This window comes from Pogonomyrmex barbatus, unplaced genomic scaffold, assembly GCF_055798465.1.
Source record: "Pogonomyrmex barbatus isolate J1 unplaced genomic scaffold, ASM5579846v1 scaffold5, whole genome shotgun sequence".
Lineage (NCBI taxonomy): Eukaryota > Metazoa > Arthropoda > Insecta > Hymenoptera > Formicidae > Pogonomyrmex > Pogonomyrmex barbatus.
In genome coordinates, this window is record NW_028297149.1 from 11,043,605 (window position 1) to 11,063,107 (window position 19,503).

The 19,503-nt window shown below is 41.1% G+C and overlaps 2 protein-coding genes across 2 annotated transcripts in view; one reads left to right on the forward strand and one right to left on the reverse strand.

The window, feature by feature from the left end:
- px (MAP7 domain-containing protein plexus) overlaps nucleotides 1–6,758 on the forward strand; it is an 88,776-nt gene extending 82,018 nt beyond the window's left edge. Inside the window, exons 13-16 of the mRNA XM_089081771.1 lie at nucleotides 1,241–3,859; nucleotides 3,937–4,143; nucleotides 4,321–4,704; nucleotides 4,798–6,758. Of these exons, the coding sequence (XP_088937897.1) occupies nucleotides 1,241–3,859; nucleotides 3,937–4,143; nucleotides 4,321–4,704; nucleotides 4,798–4,997 (3,410 nt within the window). The 3' untranslated portion in view covers nucleotides 4,998–6,758. The remainder of the gene's footprint in view (nucleotides 1–1,240; nucleotides 3,860–3,936; nucleotides 4,144–4,320; nucleotides 4,705–4,797) is intronic.
- A 777-nt stretch (nucleotides 6,759–7,535) lies between these two features.
- LOC105431405 (putative peptidoglycan muropeptide transporter SLC46) lies at nucleotides 7,536–19,458 on the reverse strand. Its single transcript, XM_011645562.3, has 6 exons — nucleotides 16,812–19,458; nucleotides 12,473–12,574; nucleotides 11,500–11,637; nucleotides 11,292–11,375; nucleotides 10,471–10,627; nucleotides 7,536–9,940 (listed from the first exon to the last, which is right to left on the reverse strand). Exons 1-6 carry the CDS (start codon nucleotides 17,818–17,820, stop codon nucleotides 9,736–9,738), a joined length of 1,695 nt encoding a protein of 564 aa, XP_011643864.2. The 5' UTR covers nucleotides 17,821–19,458; the 3' UTR covers nucleotides 7,536–9,735.
- Nucleotides 19,459–19,503: the final 45 nt, after the last annotated feature.

Here is a 19,503-nt window from a genome sequence, read left to right on the forward strand (position 1 = left end):
AATTCTGGACCACACTAATTTAAAGAAAGAACTAGTAATTTCTTGATGCCAAGTGTTCTTTCGTCAGGCGCAATGCACTCTTGCGTTAGTTCCCGCAACTGTTTTAGAAATTTTGCAATTAACCAATTAATGTCAACATAGTTTCCCTTAATTGTATAGTAAACATGTTGCTCCTCATACTGACTGAATCAACCGATGTATATAAACTTTACCATACATGTTCTTTTGTCAAAATTACACCATTTTTATATATAATTTATTATGTAAACATGTATATTTGGACTATAAATGAAAATAAAACTTGCAGAAAAATATGATTGCAATTCTAGTTGACTTGGAATTCTTGAATCCCTCGAATCATTTTCTGAAACAGTTTTGGGGAAGATTCCGTAATTCATAGTCCGATTATTTTAATGTCTATTTTACTGCAATTATTAAAAAAAATACGCTCACTACAATTAATACTAAGAGCAACGATGATAGCGATTACCCCGATAGTTTAGAGAAAAACAATTGGTTTACTTTTCTTTTCTTTTCTTTTTTTTTAATATTTTGTTTAATTTTATTGTGAAAATATATGACAGTAATCATCCCCAATACTTCGATGCGAATATATTTAAGATTCTTTTTATAGCGCTGGAATAATTAAGCGAAACGAAAGGTAAGTTGGAATAGATAATTACGAATTATATTCGTAAAATATTCGTAAAGTATTTTTATATTGCATACTATCATCGTGTATTGATTGCGCAAGCGTTTTTAATGCGATCATCTTTTAATGCGTAGTGATCTACAATAAATTTATTGCGACCATTAATTGGAAATATTAAAAGGCGATATAATCTCGTTACTCACTGTTGTAAATCGCAGCATAACGTTATATTATGAAAGATATAAAATCAAGACAATAAAATAATTGCGGATATTTTCTTAACGCTTCTCCTCGCGCGAGATATGTTGAAAGTATTAAGAATTCTGGCTTATTCTATACGAGATGGTGAAATCTGGCTATAGTGATATGTATTTTTTTTTTTTTTTATGTTAAAATTGCTTTTTAAGCAATTTTTGCTTGGGTTTGTTTTAAACTTTTATTTTGTAAATGATATGTAAGAGAGCTTACATATAAAACATGTTTAAGAGTAACAAAAAAGAAAAATACAACGTATCACCACGTATGGCCAAGATTTCTTTCATTGTAGAGTGGAAGATCACCAAGCACTGTGTTCGGGATTTGTTTCAGCTAGGAAGCCGACCATAGCGGCTCAGATGCATAGCGACCGGGACCGAGAACGCGACAGCAGAGAACGACAGAGCGGCGGCGGTGGTAGCAGCACTGGTGCCAACACCAGCAATACCGGTAATACCGGTGGAAGCAACACCAGCAATGCCGGTAATTCCAGCAGCAACACGAGCGGACCCACCGTCACCATCGGTACCAATCATCATCAATCTCGAAAAGAAGAGCAACAGTCCTCCGCTCCGTCAGCTGCACCACCGCCACCACCCTCCGACCCAACAACGGCAGCAGCAGCAGCAGCGGCAGCCACCATCTACCATCCTCGTCTGCCACCCTTCCCCAGTCCAGCGGCACCTATCGGACCGTCCCTGGGCTCTACTTCTATATGCTCTGCCAACTCTGCGCCCATTCCACCCCCTTTGGGTTCCACTTTGCCTCCTCTGAACCTTGGGCCGCCACCGTCGGCGGCTATAAGCTCGGCGCCGATCGGTCCACCGATACCATCCATCCCATCCTTGACGCCGGGTGTGATAGGACCACCGCCGCCACCCCCGCTATCTTTAGGCATGTCTCTTCCGCCTATCATTTCTATTCCCTCCCTTCACTTGCCCCCCGTGCCGTCGAGTACCATTCATTCTAGTCAGCACACAGCCACGATAATGAGCAGCGCGACTACCACGGTCACCAGTTCCATTTACCACCAGCAGCAACAACAGCATCAACAACTACCGTCGCAACAACAACAGCAGCAGCAGCAGCAGCAGCATCATCATCAACAACCGCGCGCCAATAGCACAAGCGGTACGACGACTACGAGTTCTCTACCCGGCACGATGACTACGCATGCGACGCCGATACCACCGAGTAGTACTTCGTCGACATTGAACACTATAAATCACATGGCGCATAAATCTCCGCCGTTGTCCCATGGCGTTCACGTGTCCAGAAGCAAGGAACCGATGACAGTCACGACAACAGCGGGAACGTTGCCTACGACGGCGACCATGACTACAACAACGAGCACTACGACGACGTCGCAACCGGCTTTTGTAAGGCCTTTCGAAGATTCGTTCCGTTCCTCTTCGACGAAATCCCAGCAGAGACAACCAATAATGAATAGTCACAATCACAGCATAGTTAATCAGATCGGCCACCATGAGCCGACGTCTTTGAAGGCTTCGTCGATGACACCGATTACCTCTCAAACCGTGGGCAGTCAAGTGATGCAGGAAAACATTTCGACAATGGATAGTAAATCCATAAGCAGCCAACCAGCTCTTTCTCAACCGATTCCGTATCCGCCACCTCAACAATACCATCATCCACATATACCTGTCTCGCACGTGCCAAGTCTTTACAAACCGCCGCACTTCGCGACATCGTCGTCGTCGTCCTCGTCATCCTCATCATCACTTCATCATCAGCAGCAGCAACAACAGCAGCAGCAGCAACAGCAGCAGCAGCAGCAGCAGCAGCAGCAGCAGCAGCAGCATGCTCAACCCAAGCTCAATGTACCGACGATAAACACCAGTCATAACATCAGTGGTGCCGTGAGCGTCACGACGAATTCGAATATTACGAAGCAGCAGAATGCCCATCACGCTGGTGAGTCTCATCAGACGACGACCACGACGATTCCTCGAAATGACAACATGACTAATAACTGCGTCTCCAGCGAAAAAACAATGATTAATAGCGGTTTCAGTGCTAATAATCAAGTTAGCAGCGGTACGAAAATCGCGAATCATACGAGCGCGCATCACAAGAGCAATTCGGACGTCACGACGAAGGAGAACAAGCTGAACGCGTTGAATGAGAAGAGCGTGAATGAGAATACGATTAGACAGCCGCAGTTGCCGACTCAAAATCACGTCGCGACCAATTCGCTTCAGGAGAAAGCCGCGCTCCCACATCTGCCGCCTTATGAACAGCAAGGGAAGGGCTTGCAGCCTTTTCACCCGATGAGTTATAATCTCGGCGAGAAGGAGTGCAAGACCGAAATCGATTGTATATCCAAGATGCAAAATGATCAGAATAACATTTTGTCCACATTACCGTTTCAACCGAGCTTTAAGTTCAGCATAAATGACATCGCGCAAAAGCCGATGGACACGACGCAGCTGATGCAGAGTATCAAGTCCGAGGAGGTGTTGCGCACTTGTCAAAACGTCTCCAACGTGCTCCTGCAGATCCCGAAGTATCAGGAAAAGCTCCTGAACTTCTCGACAAGCAATAACGAGCTGAAGACGACCGCGTTTTGCTTTACCGACAAGTGCAATAATTTGACTGAGATTTCCGTGAAGTGCGAACCAGCGGTACTGAATGTGCCTGATCTCAGCAAGGCTCTGGGCAAGCAGGATGTCATCGGTAATGAGAAATCATTCCTGATACCTGAGATGCCGAAGGAGTTGACGTCATCCCTCGATCTGGCCGAAAAGAGGCGTAAGCGGAGGAGGGAAAGAAACACGGGCGTTACGTGTAGTTCTGATTCGGAAGGCGAGGAAGAAACCAAAGACGTGGATCTTTGGATAACAAAAGGTCCGCCGGCTAAATTACAATATTCGAAGGACAAATTGGCCTTTCTAGCTATGTTCGAGCTGACTACACTGACTATCAGGAATGGTAAGATAACATTATTACGTTGCTTTCTTTTTATATATTACTGTACTAAATTGACATTATTATTATTATATTTACAGAGATAGAATTGTGTAAGGTTGAGAAAAGATACAGATTGAATCCTGATCCACCAGAACTACCTCTGGAAGCAGAACCCGTAATAGAATCCATCTTACCGATTCCGCGTGAGCATCCGGACGTTTTGCTTCACACGCCAGATTTCGAACCTAAGGTTGGCTTTCTCAGGACTATAGGTCTCGATGTTATGCCTCCGAATAAAAGAGATGGTAAATATATACCGTCAAATAATATAACATTATATAAAAGATAACATAATTTGTTTGTTATAATTAAATGCATAATTAAATGCAATTTTATTTGTTTATTTTATTGTTTATAATAATGATATTTTTTTCTACGAGACAAAATAGCAAGGTTGTAATTATTTCAATTACAATTTGCAGAGGCGGAAGTGACATGGCAGTACGTTCTGGCAGATCGCAAGAAGCGGAAAAGTGCAAATTCCGTTACTGCCTATTGTGAAAGAATCGCCAAAGTTTATTCTAGGAATCCTCCAGCTTTACCAAAACCACCTCAAAAAATGCGTCTTCTGGACAGAGTTAAAGTGAAACATATTCCGGAACGACCGCCACCTCTACCGCCACTAGTTCCGAATATAGTTTCGATGTACTATCCTACTTTACCTATGCCTGGTGAGAATGGCGTGAAGCAACATTGTAAAACCATAGACATCAGCGAGAGCGCCGACGAAATGAATGAGAAAAGAGAAAAACCGAGGTGGACGGGAATCGAGGATGTTATGTTTGCCTATATGGAGTATTTAAAAGGTAAGTTTTTGTTGTATTATAATTTGACGTTCGGGATATTCGTACGCGATACGATTTATTGAAATGACATGACATATCTCTTTTCGATTACAGAAAAGGCATTGGAGAGAAAGATTCTAACAAGCGAAACATCAAAACTGATAACACAGTTTAATAACTTGCGTTCCGAGACTGCTCAGTTACAACGGAAAATCTGCGAACTCAACTCCGTCAGTGCAGCACTTGATTCCGAGGAGCGTATGCTCCAGGACAAAATTGAGAAGATCAAGACAATTGTTAGGAATCTTAGATAGCGTTGCGTAACGCACAACACGGAAACTCATTCATCTGTGATATTATCAGCGGGTTAAGGGCCGTTAGCGCGTAATACACACGCACTGCTAAACGTAATACTTAGATAAGTAACGGTTAAGGACAAACTCTTGAGTGACCAAATGTACAGCGATCCTTCGTATTGTTTTGCATATTTTATTATATAGTATGACGCGTTCCCTTTTTGCCGTCGAGAATCGAACGTGTTGAGCGATAAGCTCTCGGCTCTCAGCTGTGGTGCTCCACAGAAGGCCAGCGATCACGTTCGGCTTGAACACGTTACCGCACTAATTAATAGATATTATTTTTTTCGCGCGCATCCGCGGAACATTGGCGAGCGCGCCGATCATTATAATCGTAAACGCGGAGTCATATCAACCGTACCTTACAAGGACATGTATAAAGCTCTAATTGTACAAATCGAATTGTATCTCATCCGTGGAAAGACAGTTTTTATCAATCGCGAATAAAAGGACAAAGGCTTTCTAGTTTCACAACTAACGGCTCTTACACTCCAAGCATAAATAATTGTAATTTGTATCATATTTTAATATTTTAAAAAAATAGACAAATCGTGTAACTTATTTTATTCTGCGTAATGTGGACTTTAACGTCGAGTAACTTGGGAGAGAAGAAAACAATGATATATCATCGCAGTTTGTATGTCGACCGATTGATAAAGCGAAAATGAAAAGGTAGGACATTGTATAAAATCGAAAGGTGACATCGACTACATCGGACTGGGAGTGTCGAGAAACCGTTTACATAACAGTGACGTCCTTATTTTTACGTTTAGCATAATAAACACGTGTTGTAAAACGGACATAACCGATTGGAATAAGATCGTATAATCAGAAGGTAGCGAGCATCGTGTATCTGGACACGAGAAGGGGAAAAAAGTACGGACGGTAGAATCGTTTTACGCGAGTTCTGCGTTTTTATTTAAATCAACGTTATAACGACACGGGAACTCTAGTCTACGCCCAGGCTACACGGGGGAAAAAAAAAGATCGTACACATTGATGTACGCGTAAGATCAGCGATAAGTAGCTAGCGAGCAGTCCTTCCTTTCGAACGTGTCTAACGCTGTAACGAACACGAAGGCCAGTGAAGATACGGGGAGGAGCGTTATTAACGTTGTATAACAATATACTGCGGTACTTAGGTAATGCGACTTAATTTTTAAAGAGGAAAAGAAAATAAAAGAAGGATAATCGTGAGACTTCTTCGCGCGGAGCACATTCCACGAAAAAAAATGCTTGTTGCCCGACCATCAACATTCCAACGTGTCATTTTATCGCGACAATCGGATCTTGGACTCGGTGCAAATCGAGTGAAGAACAAAATTTAAAAAAAAAAAAGGAAAAAATAAAAACCAATATGCACCGTTGGTTTTTTTTTTCTGGCGCGTCCATGTCGTGTAACTGCACTATCTTTCGCACCTTAAAAGAAAAAAAAAAAACAAAACTTGCCTCCCGCTTTCTGCTCTCCGAGCGCATCATCTCGTCGATATAAATCGCACGCCGTAGAAACACCATCCGCCCGAACGGTGCGCGCGACAAGATTACCATTTATAGTTTCGCCGTTTCTGTTCATTGAGTGCCTAACATTTCTCCCTACATTTGTACATACCATTATTTTTATGTATTATGTAATAACAAAGGGGGGACCGCGAGTGCGCGCCGGTCTCAGTCTCAACTGGCCAGAACAAGAGCCTAGGAGTAAATTGTTGAAAACATGAACTATAGGGGAGTTCATTTCTTTTTATCTCCTCATCCCCCAAACGTGAATCCTCGTGAATTCTAATCTTTAAAGAAAAACGAAATCCATATGTTCTTGTAAGAGGAACTTACTTTCTCAAATTTTATATTTTAATATTTAATTGATTCGTAGTATCTATTTGTTACATTGTTTCTATTAAATGATTTTCATGATTATTTTAATTTTAAATAATGTTTAAATTCGTTAATTAAATTGATTAACGTACGCTATGGCAATATTAATCATATCAATATATTTTTTTTAATACGAAAATATTTTGCTAATAGAAGGAGTCCACCATATATAAACCCACGGTAGGTATTGCTTCTTGACGCCAATTGTATCTTCGTCACAATATTTATATTATTAAACTTAGATAAAACTTAGTCATTAATGATTTTGTGTGCATGTTTCTTGAAAATTGACAAAGAATAAGAATTTACAAAAAGATAAATTACCAAAAATTATTCAGTTATTTTGAAAATTTGAAAAAAAAAATAAAATTCAATAAAAATCAATATCGAAAATTATAGAAAAATAGTTAAGTATCAACTTGAATCAAGAGAAATGAAAACTTGAAGGTGATAAATTAAACTTTTTATAATTGAAAAAGTTAAGAAAGTGTGATAACATAAAAGATGATAAGAATTAAAAACTCCAATCTTTGCAATTTCAAGAGCTCTAACTTTATTTGTTTTCTTACTGTTGTGCACATTATGAGTTTAGAAAGGACGGGATAAACTATTGTTTTATGTATGTATATATATATATATATATATATATATATATATATACACACACACACACACACACACACACACAAAACTCAGTTTCAGTCTTTACAAATAACCGCTGTAAAAATTTACAGTTACAAATGCAACTGATCGATTTTTTACTTACGGTCGATTTTTTTAGCTCGTTAAAAACGAACATTATAAAACTACATCGTTTCACATGGTTTATTACGATTGTTCAGAAAAGATTGAAAAGGATTAAATAAATTAATATTTGCAGATTCTGTTAGAACTTTATAATTCGTACAATTTGCATGATTCGTTAAAGCATCAATTTTATTTAAAACAAATTTATTAATTTCATAAAAAACTTATTGCTTATATCTCTCAACTTTATTGGTATATATGTCGAATGTAAAACAAGCCTGTCAAACTCTTTGTTTTTCGTATTACACTGCATGAACGGAATGCTATCCTGAATCCTGAAGATAATTTCTGCGAATTATAAAGCGGGCTTACGCACTAAAGATTGTTATAAATACACAAAAATCAGAATGTATAGACTTAGGAGAACGGAGAACGAGTCGATTGAAAATTTTTTTATTATTTAATATAATGAGTTTATTATTTAATCAGATCCATGAAATTAACGTACGCAACCGATATACTTGTATATATTTGAATTATATACACAATTAAATTATCGCATACATAATTAAATTTATCACATGTGAAATTACGAATCTGTGATAAAAACCTAACGAGATGTACTAATTGATAGACAAGGGGGTAGGAGTCGTATGTGTCTGTTACAATATCGATAACAAATACATTGTTTTATCAATTTTGAATTTGTATTGTATACGTGTTCGTCTGAATTACATCTCAAATAAAGTTTAAACAAAAACAGTTGTCTATATATACCGTAACGCGCGCGCAAAACTTTTTATTCGACAAGAATCCTCAATCGCGATGTTAAACATTATGCAATTACGTGCTTATTACAAAATTTGCGTTAAGAAAAAAAATAATATCCGCGCTTTCGTACGTTTATCATTAAGAAAAAAAACTGCAGAGGAGGAAAAAAAGAAGAAGGGTAGGAGACTGAGTAGCCAATACTGCGATATGAATATCTGTGATGCGTATATTCCTTTCACACTGTCGTCGTAATCTGTTTAAGTACAGTTTCTACTATATCCGAAGTAAAGGATATATAGATTATTAAATAAAGATTTGTGTATATTCAATGCTTCTTTGTCGAAATACGAAATACTCTTGCGTGTAAAAGATCGGTCGCTTTTAATCGAAATTGCTAAATTAGAAACGGCGAGAGATTTGCAAGAAATTACAACAAACTATTACACGTAACTAAACGATTCATCTCAGAAAGGACTTTATTTCTAAAGTATCGATGAAGAATCTTCATCTTACGTATTTGTGTAGCAACGTCTCAACTAAGAATAATATCCTTTCTGAAACAATTGCATTAATTACATGTCGTCAGATCTTAAAAAAATACTCTTTTTGTTTCTAACTCTTGCTAGGTACTACTTTTTTTTTTTAACTAGAAAAATTAAATTAGAGATAAGCTGGTAGTTTATCTTTCACTCGGAAGTGTCTCTACATCTTGAGAATGCTTGAATCAAGATCTCTATAAGCTGCAGTAAGTGAAGTCATGGATGGGAAGTCTCGATAAAGTTCTTTATTTACACCTGGGATCGTATCTTGGCGCGGTGATGAAAAAAATGATAACAGTTAGGTATTGGTAGGACTTGAGAAATGTCGTAATTTCGAATTCTAATCATTCTCACGTGATCATTCTACCAGGAATGTTAAAAATCCGTGAGCGAATCTCGCGTGTTAGATCTCGTTTTACCTCTAATAAATTATTATCGTATTGTCATCTTTGCTAAATACTGAGAGTCTCTCAAGACTTGGCTATCTTGAGCTGTGATAAAAGAGCGATTCGTCGGAATCTTCCTGAATTTCCACATACCGTTCGATCGGTATTCGTTAATAAAATGCCTTTGGTATCACCTTCGTAAGGCAAATTCGCAAACGGCACGTTGCTCCGCCGGGAAACGTGATCGGCATTTATCGCGGCAACTTTAAAATATCCTTTCAGTCCATACTTTTTCTTTTTCTTTTTTTTTTTTTTATGAGGTATTATGGATGTATCGTACGTCTCCGTAATAAAAAAAAGAGGATCACGTAAATCGTGAGATCACAACTGCTCAGATTCGAAGGCCGCGTTATCTATGCCGTTTATCATCTCGGCCTTCGGTGCGTTCTTCTGCGTGTCCATGATTCGAGGATTCGATGCCTTTAAATTGTAGTCTGTCATGTCATCATTCTTGTGGTTCATCGTGGCTTCGGGTTCCTTCTGTTCCTTCAACATGCGATCCTTACGATGCTCCGTGTACAGCCAACTGAAACAATTAAACACACATTTATATGCAATCGCAATCAGCAGAAAGAACAATTTCGCTGAAGTATTTGAAAATTTGGATACAGATACAAATTAAAAAAAAAAAAATCTAGAGAAAAAACTGTTCAACATTTTTTTCACGTCAGCTAGCTGTTCAATAAATATTGAACAAAAAATTATTATTAATTAAACTAAAAACAGAAAATTTGAAAACTGAAAAAATTATAAAACAAGAAACAAAATAATTTTTTTTCTCACAATCACAAATAATATTTACAAGTAATATTTCTTTGAGAAAGAAAATTTTCTCTCAGATTATTAAAATAATCACGTGGGACGTTCAAATTGATTATTGGAACATCAAAAGTTTCTACAGTACATTAATATCGTGCTCAAACGGCACCTGCCGAATAAACGTGACGATAAAATAATTTTCAGATCTGTATAAGTAGAAAAAGTAGAAAACAAATTTTTAAATGCTGCAGCAAAACCGTTTCCCTTCCATAATATAATTGAGATTTCGTCACTCACAAAAATGCAAACACCGCGGGCATTGTCATGCATCCTCCGGCGATGAAGAACGTCCCCGGAAATGTATTCATGGTCGCCGCGTAAATGGCGCTGTACATTGGCCCGTAAACAAGTGGCATCAGGGACTCGCACACGCCAAATAGCGAGTTGACTTTACCTACGAAATTACGTAACGCGTCTTAGCTTCCGGCAGAGAATAAAAATTGCGTCGAATTTTCCTCGACATTTAGCCGAGCAGGAAGGCCTCGTTAGACTTTGTTCGTGATGGAAAAATTAGCAGCATAGCCACGTAAACGTAATTTGGTGTCCAAATTATCTGATTTATTCCGTCGTCCCGCAAAACACATGGCGTAAGATAAAGACGAGCTCGAGTTCTCAAAAACACACTGAAGTATTGGTTTAATAGTATAATTCTTATATTTTAGCTGATAAGGATGCTCATTTATTTTATACGCTTCTCCGGCCTTCATGCGAAATTTATGTAGAAATATTATGTAGAATGGGGCCCACCTAATTTTACCATAATTTCAAAGTGCTTTTCTCATAAAACTTTAATCCTTGTCAGGGACAAGTGATATGTATAAAAAAACTTTTTCTACCTTTTAAATGCTTCCTTAACTAATATTTCTGCAAATCTAAAGTATATTATTTTCTAATAATATTTGAATTCAATAATTACTTTTAGTTGTAAAACAGAAAAAACTGGAGAAGGGCGATTTACGTTTTTACGTTTACGTTTTTTTAAATGACAAAATAAGAATTCCGAGGCAGAGAAAGAGGTAGATGTGAGGAGGATCATTTTTAATCTAGCATCGTCTTACCGAGCTCGTCCGTGGGCACGAGCTTGGAAGCTATCGATCGCATGGCGATGAAGGATGTGCCATTGACAATCTCCACGATAGCGGCTGAAACAAATAATTAATTTGTTATTAAATACACTCTCGCCGGGATCGAAATTGTGATATAAACACATATATATTTTATATACGTAGTTGTTACCCTGATGTTAGCCGTTTTAAAAAGACTGACCTACGTAGACCATCCAGGCGGACGTGGCGAACGCGTAAACGAAACTTGCTAAAATTTTACTCATGCAGCTCATGATACCCACGATCGCGTCGTCTATCTTGAGAATGTGACTGAAGATACCGACGGAAATCGCGGTCCCTGCGTATCAGAAGAAAAAAGTCTTTCAGTTTTATTCGTACCTTTTTTAATGTGCGCAGAGAGCGAAAACATTGGACGATCGCACGAATAACAATCCTGAGAGATCGGTGAAAGGAGCGAGCGCTATAAATCGGGATTCGGGTTAATTAAAGAAAAAAAAATGCGAGAGAAGCCGCGGATCATTCACGCAAAATTTTCTGTGATCCACATAGACAAATAGAAAGTTTTTGTACAAATAGAAAGTCAAACGGGAAACGCCGTGCCGGCGGCACTCGAACACTCGGCGAGTTATGAAGCATCATGTTCGCGAAGCGATTACAAATTGTTCCGACAATTTTTACTCTCGCATGCACGTTATTCGTGAGTTGCCTTTCTATTGCGCAATATTCTTAATATCTTCTATCTGCGTCGGCCGTCGCTCGCTGCGACAAGCGACTACATTTTCAAGGCAATTTCTGCCTTCCACAATCCGTTGGAATAAAAGCGACAGTCGGTGATTCCGCTTAGCAACGATAATCATTCTTATATAAGATACATCTCACGTTTGCTTTCATCAACTCACGTGAACGCAAAAAGATATGATTGAAACAGTGTAGTTACGCGAGAATAGAGCCAACGGCATACCTTCGATTTGCTGCGCGTTTGTCCGTATTTCTACGCGTGACGGAAAGTCCACGTTTCTATTTCAAACTTTAATGGCGGGACCAACCGAATGAGCGGAGATTTCCGGTTACGCGCAAAAGATTTTGATGATCGCGTGAATCTCTGTTTTTCGCGTGTCGGCACAAACAACGCGATGACGCGTTCTTCTTCATATGAGGCGTGATTTTCTTACCGATCAGATTAGTTACCATGCCAAACGTGGAGAACATGCTGAACGTCACCTCGTTCCAGTTGTACCGGTACCGCATGTAAAGATAGAGAACCGCCATTTCACCTGCGAAAGAAACAGATTTAATAATACCTCTCGCTGTTACACAATCGCTGTCTCTGTTCCGAAAGACCATAGGCTGTAGGAGATATCAATCAAAGTGTATGTAAAGAGCCTTCACCTAGCGCCTCAAATAATTCTGCGATCTACAAATACAGGGAATTCCAGCTAATAAAATTGTACGTTTAATATCCATTAAGTACTAACGACCGGAGCATAATTTTCGCGTTAACGTGTACAGGAATAGATTTTTATACGATACTTTATCTCTCTTAGAATATCGGTTCTTAGAACCTTCGCAATGAGCTATTATCTTACTTATCTCGGATTTTAGCGGAATATCAGAACTCATTAAACATCAAGTCTTATTGTGAATTTATGTTTAATGTTATTTATAATATTTAGGATTTTAATATTTTTAATTTGATCCAACTCAATTTTATCTAAAGAGGAGGATTGTTAAGATTACGAGTTTAATTTTTCAACCCTAACATATCGTTTACGCTTTGAATTGTAATTGCTGCTAACGCGCAAATTAACAATTTAATCTCTATCTCGGTACGTGAATAAAACTATCGGTTTCATCGAGTTTTCCTACGGTGACATGTCGTATTTTACGAGGTCGTTATCGTTAAATTTTATGCTGTTATATGACTATATGGAGATATTTTGCAGATTCACCCAAGCGCGACGTTTTCTATTCAATTACAAACGATTTTCACGATTACATCGGCTGCAATTAGACCGACAATTGCTTCCTGTAGTAATGCCAAGTTAACTGCGAAGGTCAAATGCAATGTTGGTATTACGTAAAATAATCCTCTTTTGCAAAATACCCAGAGGAAAAGTTTAATGGAAGGGTCAAAGATAAAGTCAGAGGTAACGTAACATATGAACATCCTTCTGCGAACAAAACATGCAAACATATAATTTGCACAGTTTTGCTAATATATTTAAAAATTCCACTTACTGATATGAAAATAATTTTCTTGGATTATCAAAATTATTGCGCAGAAAATTATTATTACGCTTAAAACGTGATGATACTGCAAAAATTTATCATATTCTAATCTATTTGAATTACTCTTTGATTGTCCGACAAAAATTATTTTCAACCAAATCAATTTTCATTGTTTCGATCAAATTTTTGTTTCGGCAAAAAAAATTGGTTTTTTTTTTTTTTTTTTCCATGCAAAAATGTGCAACCTGCCACGACATCACGTCTGCGATGAAATCGTATGTTTATACGATTGGCATAATACGTAATGTAAGAAATTGCGGACTCCGTAAGTTAAAATTCATCGCGCGTTTCTCATGAGTTCGATTCGCGACACTCTAACTCCGCGCGGGATTATAACGAAAATATTGCTACTATATAACGTAGACTCGGACTTTCACCAGACTTGTATCTCTGACGAGCGAAGATCTGAAATTGCATCGGAAATATATAGCCACGCTCGTTGGCACACGCGCCGATGGAGATTGCGTACGAGTAAACACGTTTATTTCGCCTCGCGCATGTGTTGGTATTTATGTTCATATATTTATGTTCATATATCCAACTGGCTGGAAAAGATTGGAAATTTTGATATCGAACGATTATCATAAAACACTTTACGGCGCTAATCTGGGAATAATTTGCCATTCACTCGTCCACGTACTCTAATGGATGAAAGACGTAAACTTTTCTTTACACTTTTCTTGCGCGCATTTCATTACCGCATTTGTCTGGAACTAACGTTGTTTCCGTAAAGTAAACGTGCAAAAACAAGTCCGCATAATTTCCCTCATTTGCATAAGCGAGATTTGTAGCTGCCATTCCTCGTTATCGGTGTTTAGTATCAATTTTTCAAAAGGCTCTTAAATTTAAGGACATGTAAATAATCCAAACCTCAATCTCTCGCGCCTTGGAATATTTTCGTTTTTATATTTTATATTGGACTTAAAAAAATTATCTCCGATCTCCGATCTCTGACAGACGGAGAACTTGAGCTGAAAGAAACGTGGATCTCGCTCGCTCGCTCGCGCCACAAAAATAAGCTCCGTCAGGAGCAAATTACACCATCCCCGCGAGACGTCACCGAGCGCTCGTGATGACAATGAGAGGGTCGAGAAAAGTCTTACAGGTCTCGAGAAGTGTGTCTTACAGGTATATCCGCGTTACAGCATTCGAAATCAGGAAGACGCCCATTACACGAAATTGTTATAAGCGTGACGACTGCCCGCGTCACTTAGCAGCTGGGGTAATACGTGCTAATGCGTACCCAGACATTGTAACGACGGTGGCTACCTATATAATTAAATTGTGACAAGGGCATCCGCGAAATGTGCTGGAATTGTGCGTCGCGTCGCCGTACAAGCGCGCGCACGATCGCATTAAAGTCGCGATAGCGCGCTGTAACAAATGCACGCTAATTGAAAAATTGAATGATTCGTGTGGTCGCGTGCTTGCACGGGCTACTGGCAGAAACTGGAGGCTTTATTGTTGCCGATACTAACGTCCGGCACTAACGCTACTAACGTTTTGATACTCCCGAGCGCGGCATGCGCGCGTATCGATAATCGTAAATTTTTATTTACGAGCTCGCCGTACTCGCGTACCGCGAGCGCGGGTTTGCAAAAGCAAAAAGCCGCAAAGCCGGATTCCGCGTAACCGTCCGGAAACGACACGCGATCTTCGGTAAAAAAGGTACCTTTGCCCCGTATCGGGGTTAACGGCTGTAACGACCGTTCACCAAACTCCACTCCGGTTTGTTCGAGCTTGCGGTCGTTGTAACGTGAATTTAATGACGTTTAATGCGTTGCAACGCGGAAAGAACCGTTTCTCTAAAATTTCTAAAAATTTAGATCTGAAAATGATTTTATTAGGCTGTAAGAATAATTATGTAAGGCGTTCGAATTAATTGGTTGGAATATTATTAGAAACTTTTTATAATGTTATTAGACGTCTTGCATAATTATTTTCATAGCTCGATAAAATTATTTTTATATTCTTTAATAGGATCGTTCGACCGATTCCGAGAAAATACTTAGTGGTTGGATATTTTATACGAATGCATTTATTGACATTTATTGACACTTTGAAATATGAAATACACGGGAATTATACGCGTGTACCCCACGCGTGTGTCCGAGTAACGCTATACACACGTTCGCGCTCGTGTAATGTGCGCCTAGTTTTGCTATATCTTCTCTTACTTTCCCCTGGTACACGATATATATTCACATCGTCGGACGTAAGGAATTACCGATGGGAATGCGCACGGTTACTGCAACGCAAGTAGCGAGATTAATGAGAAAATTACGGCGAGTTTTTATCGTGACTATAGGCATACGAGAAATGATGGATGGATTTTGTTTACAAGCCAGCAGTTTTACCGATTTTTTTTTTTTTTTTTCTCTATTTCAACTCTCGTGCGAATTCATGCGAATTATTTGCACATTTAAATCATACGCATTGCGAGCGTCGTTTTCTTCGGTTTACATAATGCGACCAGATATCAATCGCGATACTTCCGTTTAACAGAAGAATGATACATTAATACGAGTGATATACGAGCCACAGACGTGTATAATTTTAATTCTCGGAATAAAGTTTCACAACTTGTTTTATGTATTTGTAAAATGCACTTGGTAACTTTGAAAATAAGAAATGAGTCGAAATGATTAATTATTGATTGCTGATAAAAGTGAAAGTGAAAAATATGAATAATGAATTATGTTGACATTCTATTTTTATAATACTGACAGTACTGACAAAATTATATATTAAATGTTTCGAGATAAATCCTACTTTAAATTATTTGTAATTTAGAACTCAACATAACGAACAATTAATTACAGATACTGATTGTTATATAAGTTTCTTACTTATATGTTCTGTATTTTACAATATATATTTTACAATATATATTTTTGCATTTTTATCTCTTGCATTATGTGACATATAAAATTATAATTAGAAAATTATCTTGAATTTTGATGAGCGCTATTGATTCGCTAAAGCAAATTTAAGAGCAAAATTTATTCGCAATACGAAATACAGAACACCGCCAATAACATTATCAAGAAGCATGGCGTTATGTACAACTGTCAAATAATCTCGCCCAGCATATTTAATAATTCTTCTTCCTATTCCCGAACAATTTTGCATTGTCACAATCGACAATTAACAATGTTGCCTAAAAGGCAACAAGAAAGTACTTGTTTAAAAGGTCCCAATTTATTTGGACCATTTACTCACCGTAAAGGGGCCCGATGACGACCATCACAATGAGCATGAGCACGATGACCCTTTTCTGGCGATTGTTCGCCCCTTTCTTAAATGCTACACGAAATGTCTCCTCGATATGCCGCAACGAGAAGAAGTCCAGAACAAAGCGGCACACCGAGGTCCGCTTGCCCTCGCTCGGGAGGGACTTTTTCCGCGAGCGCTCCGCGAGCACCCTCGGCGGCTCCTTGATCACCACTAGGCCGTACACAAAGCTCATTACGTAACACACCATCGCGATAGAGAAGACACCATAGAAACCAAGCTTCGTGTACAGGATTCCCGATAGGGCCATGCCGATCGGCACGCCTAAGGACAGAAAGACGTTAGCCGCGCCGATCCTAAGCGTTCTCGATTCCACGGTCGTGATGTCCGCGATGTAGCTGAAGATACCCATGAACATGGTGAACCAGCCACCGGTTAACGCGGGCCACAGCGACTCCAGGACGACCGCCTCCATGGGCAGTTCGTAGAACCAGTAGGTACAGGCGATCAGGGTGACGCTACTGAAGAACTCGCCGATGATCGGCAGGAGCATGCAGGGCTTCCTCAGGCCGGTGCGATCGCTCCACGCGCCCATAAACAGGATCAGGATGGTCGGCAGGGCACTCTGCAGCGGCGTTTTCCAAGTCTGCATACGCGCCACCAGCTGCTGAACCGCAGTCTCCTCGGCCTCGTAGCCGGTGGTGTTCCTGGCCGACAGAGCCGAGCACACCTCGTCCGGATAGGCCAGGTTCACTCGGCACGCTTTCTCGAGGATGAGATTCTGCGTGGCTAGCTGGGAGAGTACGCTCGGTATCACGTAACACGCGACCATCGGCTCGACGGTGATGTTGCTGGTCAGAAAGGACCATTTCTGCCGGATGCTCATGGACTTCCAAGTGACGGCGCTGTCGGACTTGTCGGCTGCGGGGATCGCTTGCTTCTTCTCCGGGGTGAGCCCCGCGGGCGTACCGATCGTCGTCGTCGTGATCTCGGACATATTTCAAGGCAGACGCAGGATCGAGCGGCTACTTTTACTCAACAAGGGACGAGCGAAATCACGGTTTCCTTTGATTGTCCGGATGGACGTCGGCTCAGAATCATCAAGTCGCCTCGAGAGCGGAAAAAGCTCGTAGGCGGCCGGATTTCGGTTCAGGCCGTTTCGATTCGGCGCGCGCCGGAGAGAAATCGCACGGTGGTCCCGCGAGTCCCGGCTAGTGCACCATCGTGCATTACGAGACACGGCGACGTTATCTGTCTCCTTCCTTCGCCGGTCACCACCAGCACCAGCGTGCCCCAGCGTACCACCTCTTCACCGGGCCGCGCTATCGCCGCTCGCTCACCGCTCTTTCCTACGATCGGCCTCCTGCAGTGCGCGGCGAGCTGATCCGCCTTCGTGTACATCCACCTAGGCACTAAGCACACACGCGGTGGCCCCACGGGGCAACGTCGCCGACGTCGTTCGCGCTTAATCGGTTCCTCCACGGACGATACACGGCACGATACACACGCGGCTAATGCTCCACGAGCGCGATTACCGCACACTCCGACCGGAGTCGCTTCCGATTCCGCCCCGCGGGAGTTTTCGGGTCAAGGTCAGCCCCCGACGACGCGTTCGCGGTGCCCCCGAGGCCTCCGGGGGGGGGGGGGGGTCCTCCCGCCGCGCCCTTCGCCTCTCGTTCCTATTGCTCCTCGACGACCGCTCCACTGGTCCCGCTCGTTTCTCGATACGCGAAAAGCATGATGATCACGCCTTGGTGGTCACACGCGGGTGTCTTCCGCGATCGAGCGCAACGAGCCCCCCCGTCGCGTGTGTCGAATCTCTCCTCACACACGGTAACGTGCCTCCGTCGTAAACGCCGCGTTACATAAAGTCTAATCCGACATTCGCAACGCACGGTGACATGCTAATAAACGAGCGACGCGTGATGATTATCGTGTTCATCTTCCTACCCAGGGAGTATTTGTTCTTGCGTCGGCGGATGACGATCTTTTTCGGCTTCATATACCTCACGATTCGACGATACATCGTTCCTCCCACAGTGAACAATCTAGATTCCCAATGATCCAACTATGCGCTACTATTACGTCGGGGAGGGGGGAGGGGGAGTTATAGAAAGCGCTCGTCCCGTTGAGTAACGCGCTGAGATTCCCGAAGTTCACCGTGGTGATCTCCCACGGTGTGAACGTCCTCGCACCCGAACGATGTCAACGACTCGCAAGGAGACCACTCACGAAACCGTATACACGACTATTCCGTGCGATCTTCCGTTGCGTAAGTTTCCTTCACCGTGCGATCCATCCGAGTGATCGATTATGCACAGCCTTCGATCGTCCTTGACACGTTCCTCTCGTTGCGAAAATTCCTTCTGCGTCGCGTTACGACGGCAATTAAGTCAGCGTTATCCGAACGCGCGTCTCTTCTTCCATCCAGCACGGTTGTCGCGCGAAGACAAGCATCTTCGATGCTCCGCCGCCCGCTGATCTCGCTAATTACCAACCGGAAATGCGAGAGATTCCGCCTAGCCGTAGCCGGAAACGGTCGTCGACGATCGCGAATCCGATGTCGACGATATCGAACGGATGGCAACCGAGCGTAAACAGGCAGCGTCGTCGAATCGCTGCCGCGCGTAACTCGACGAGGCGCTGTTAAATGTGACAATTCGTTGATAAAGTAATCACT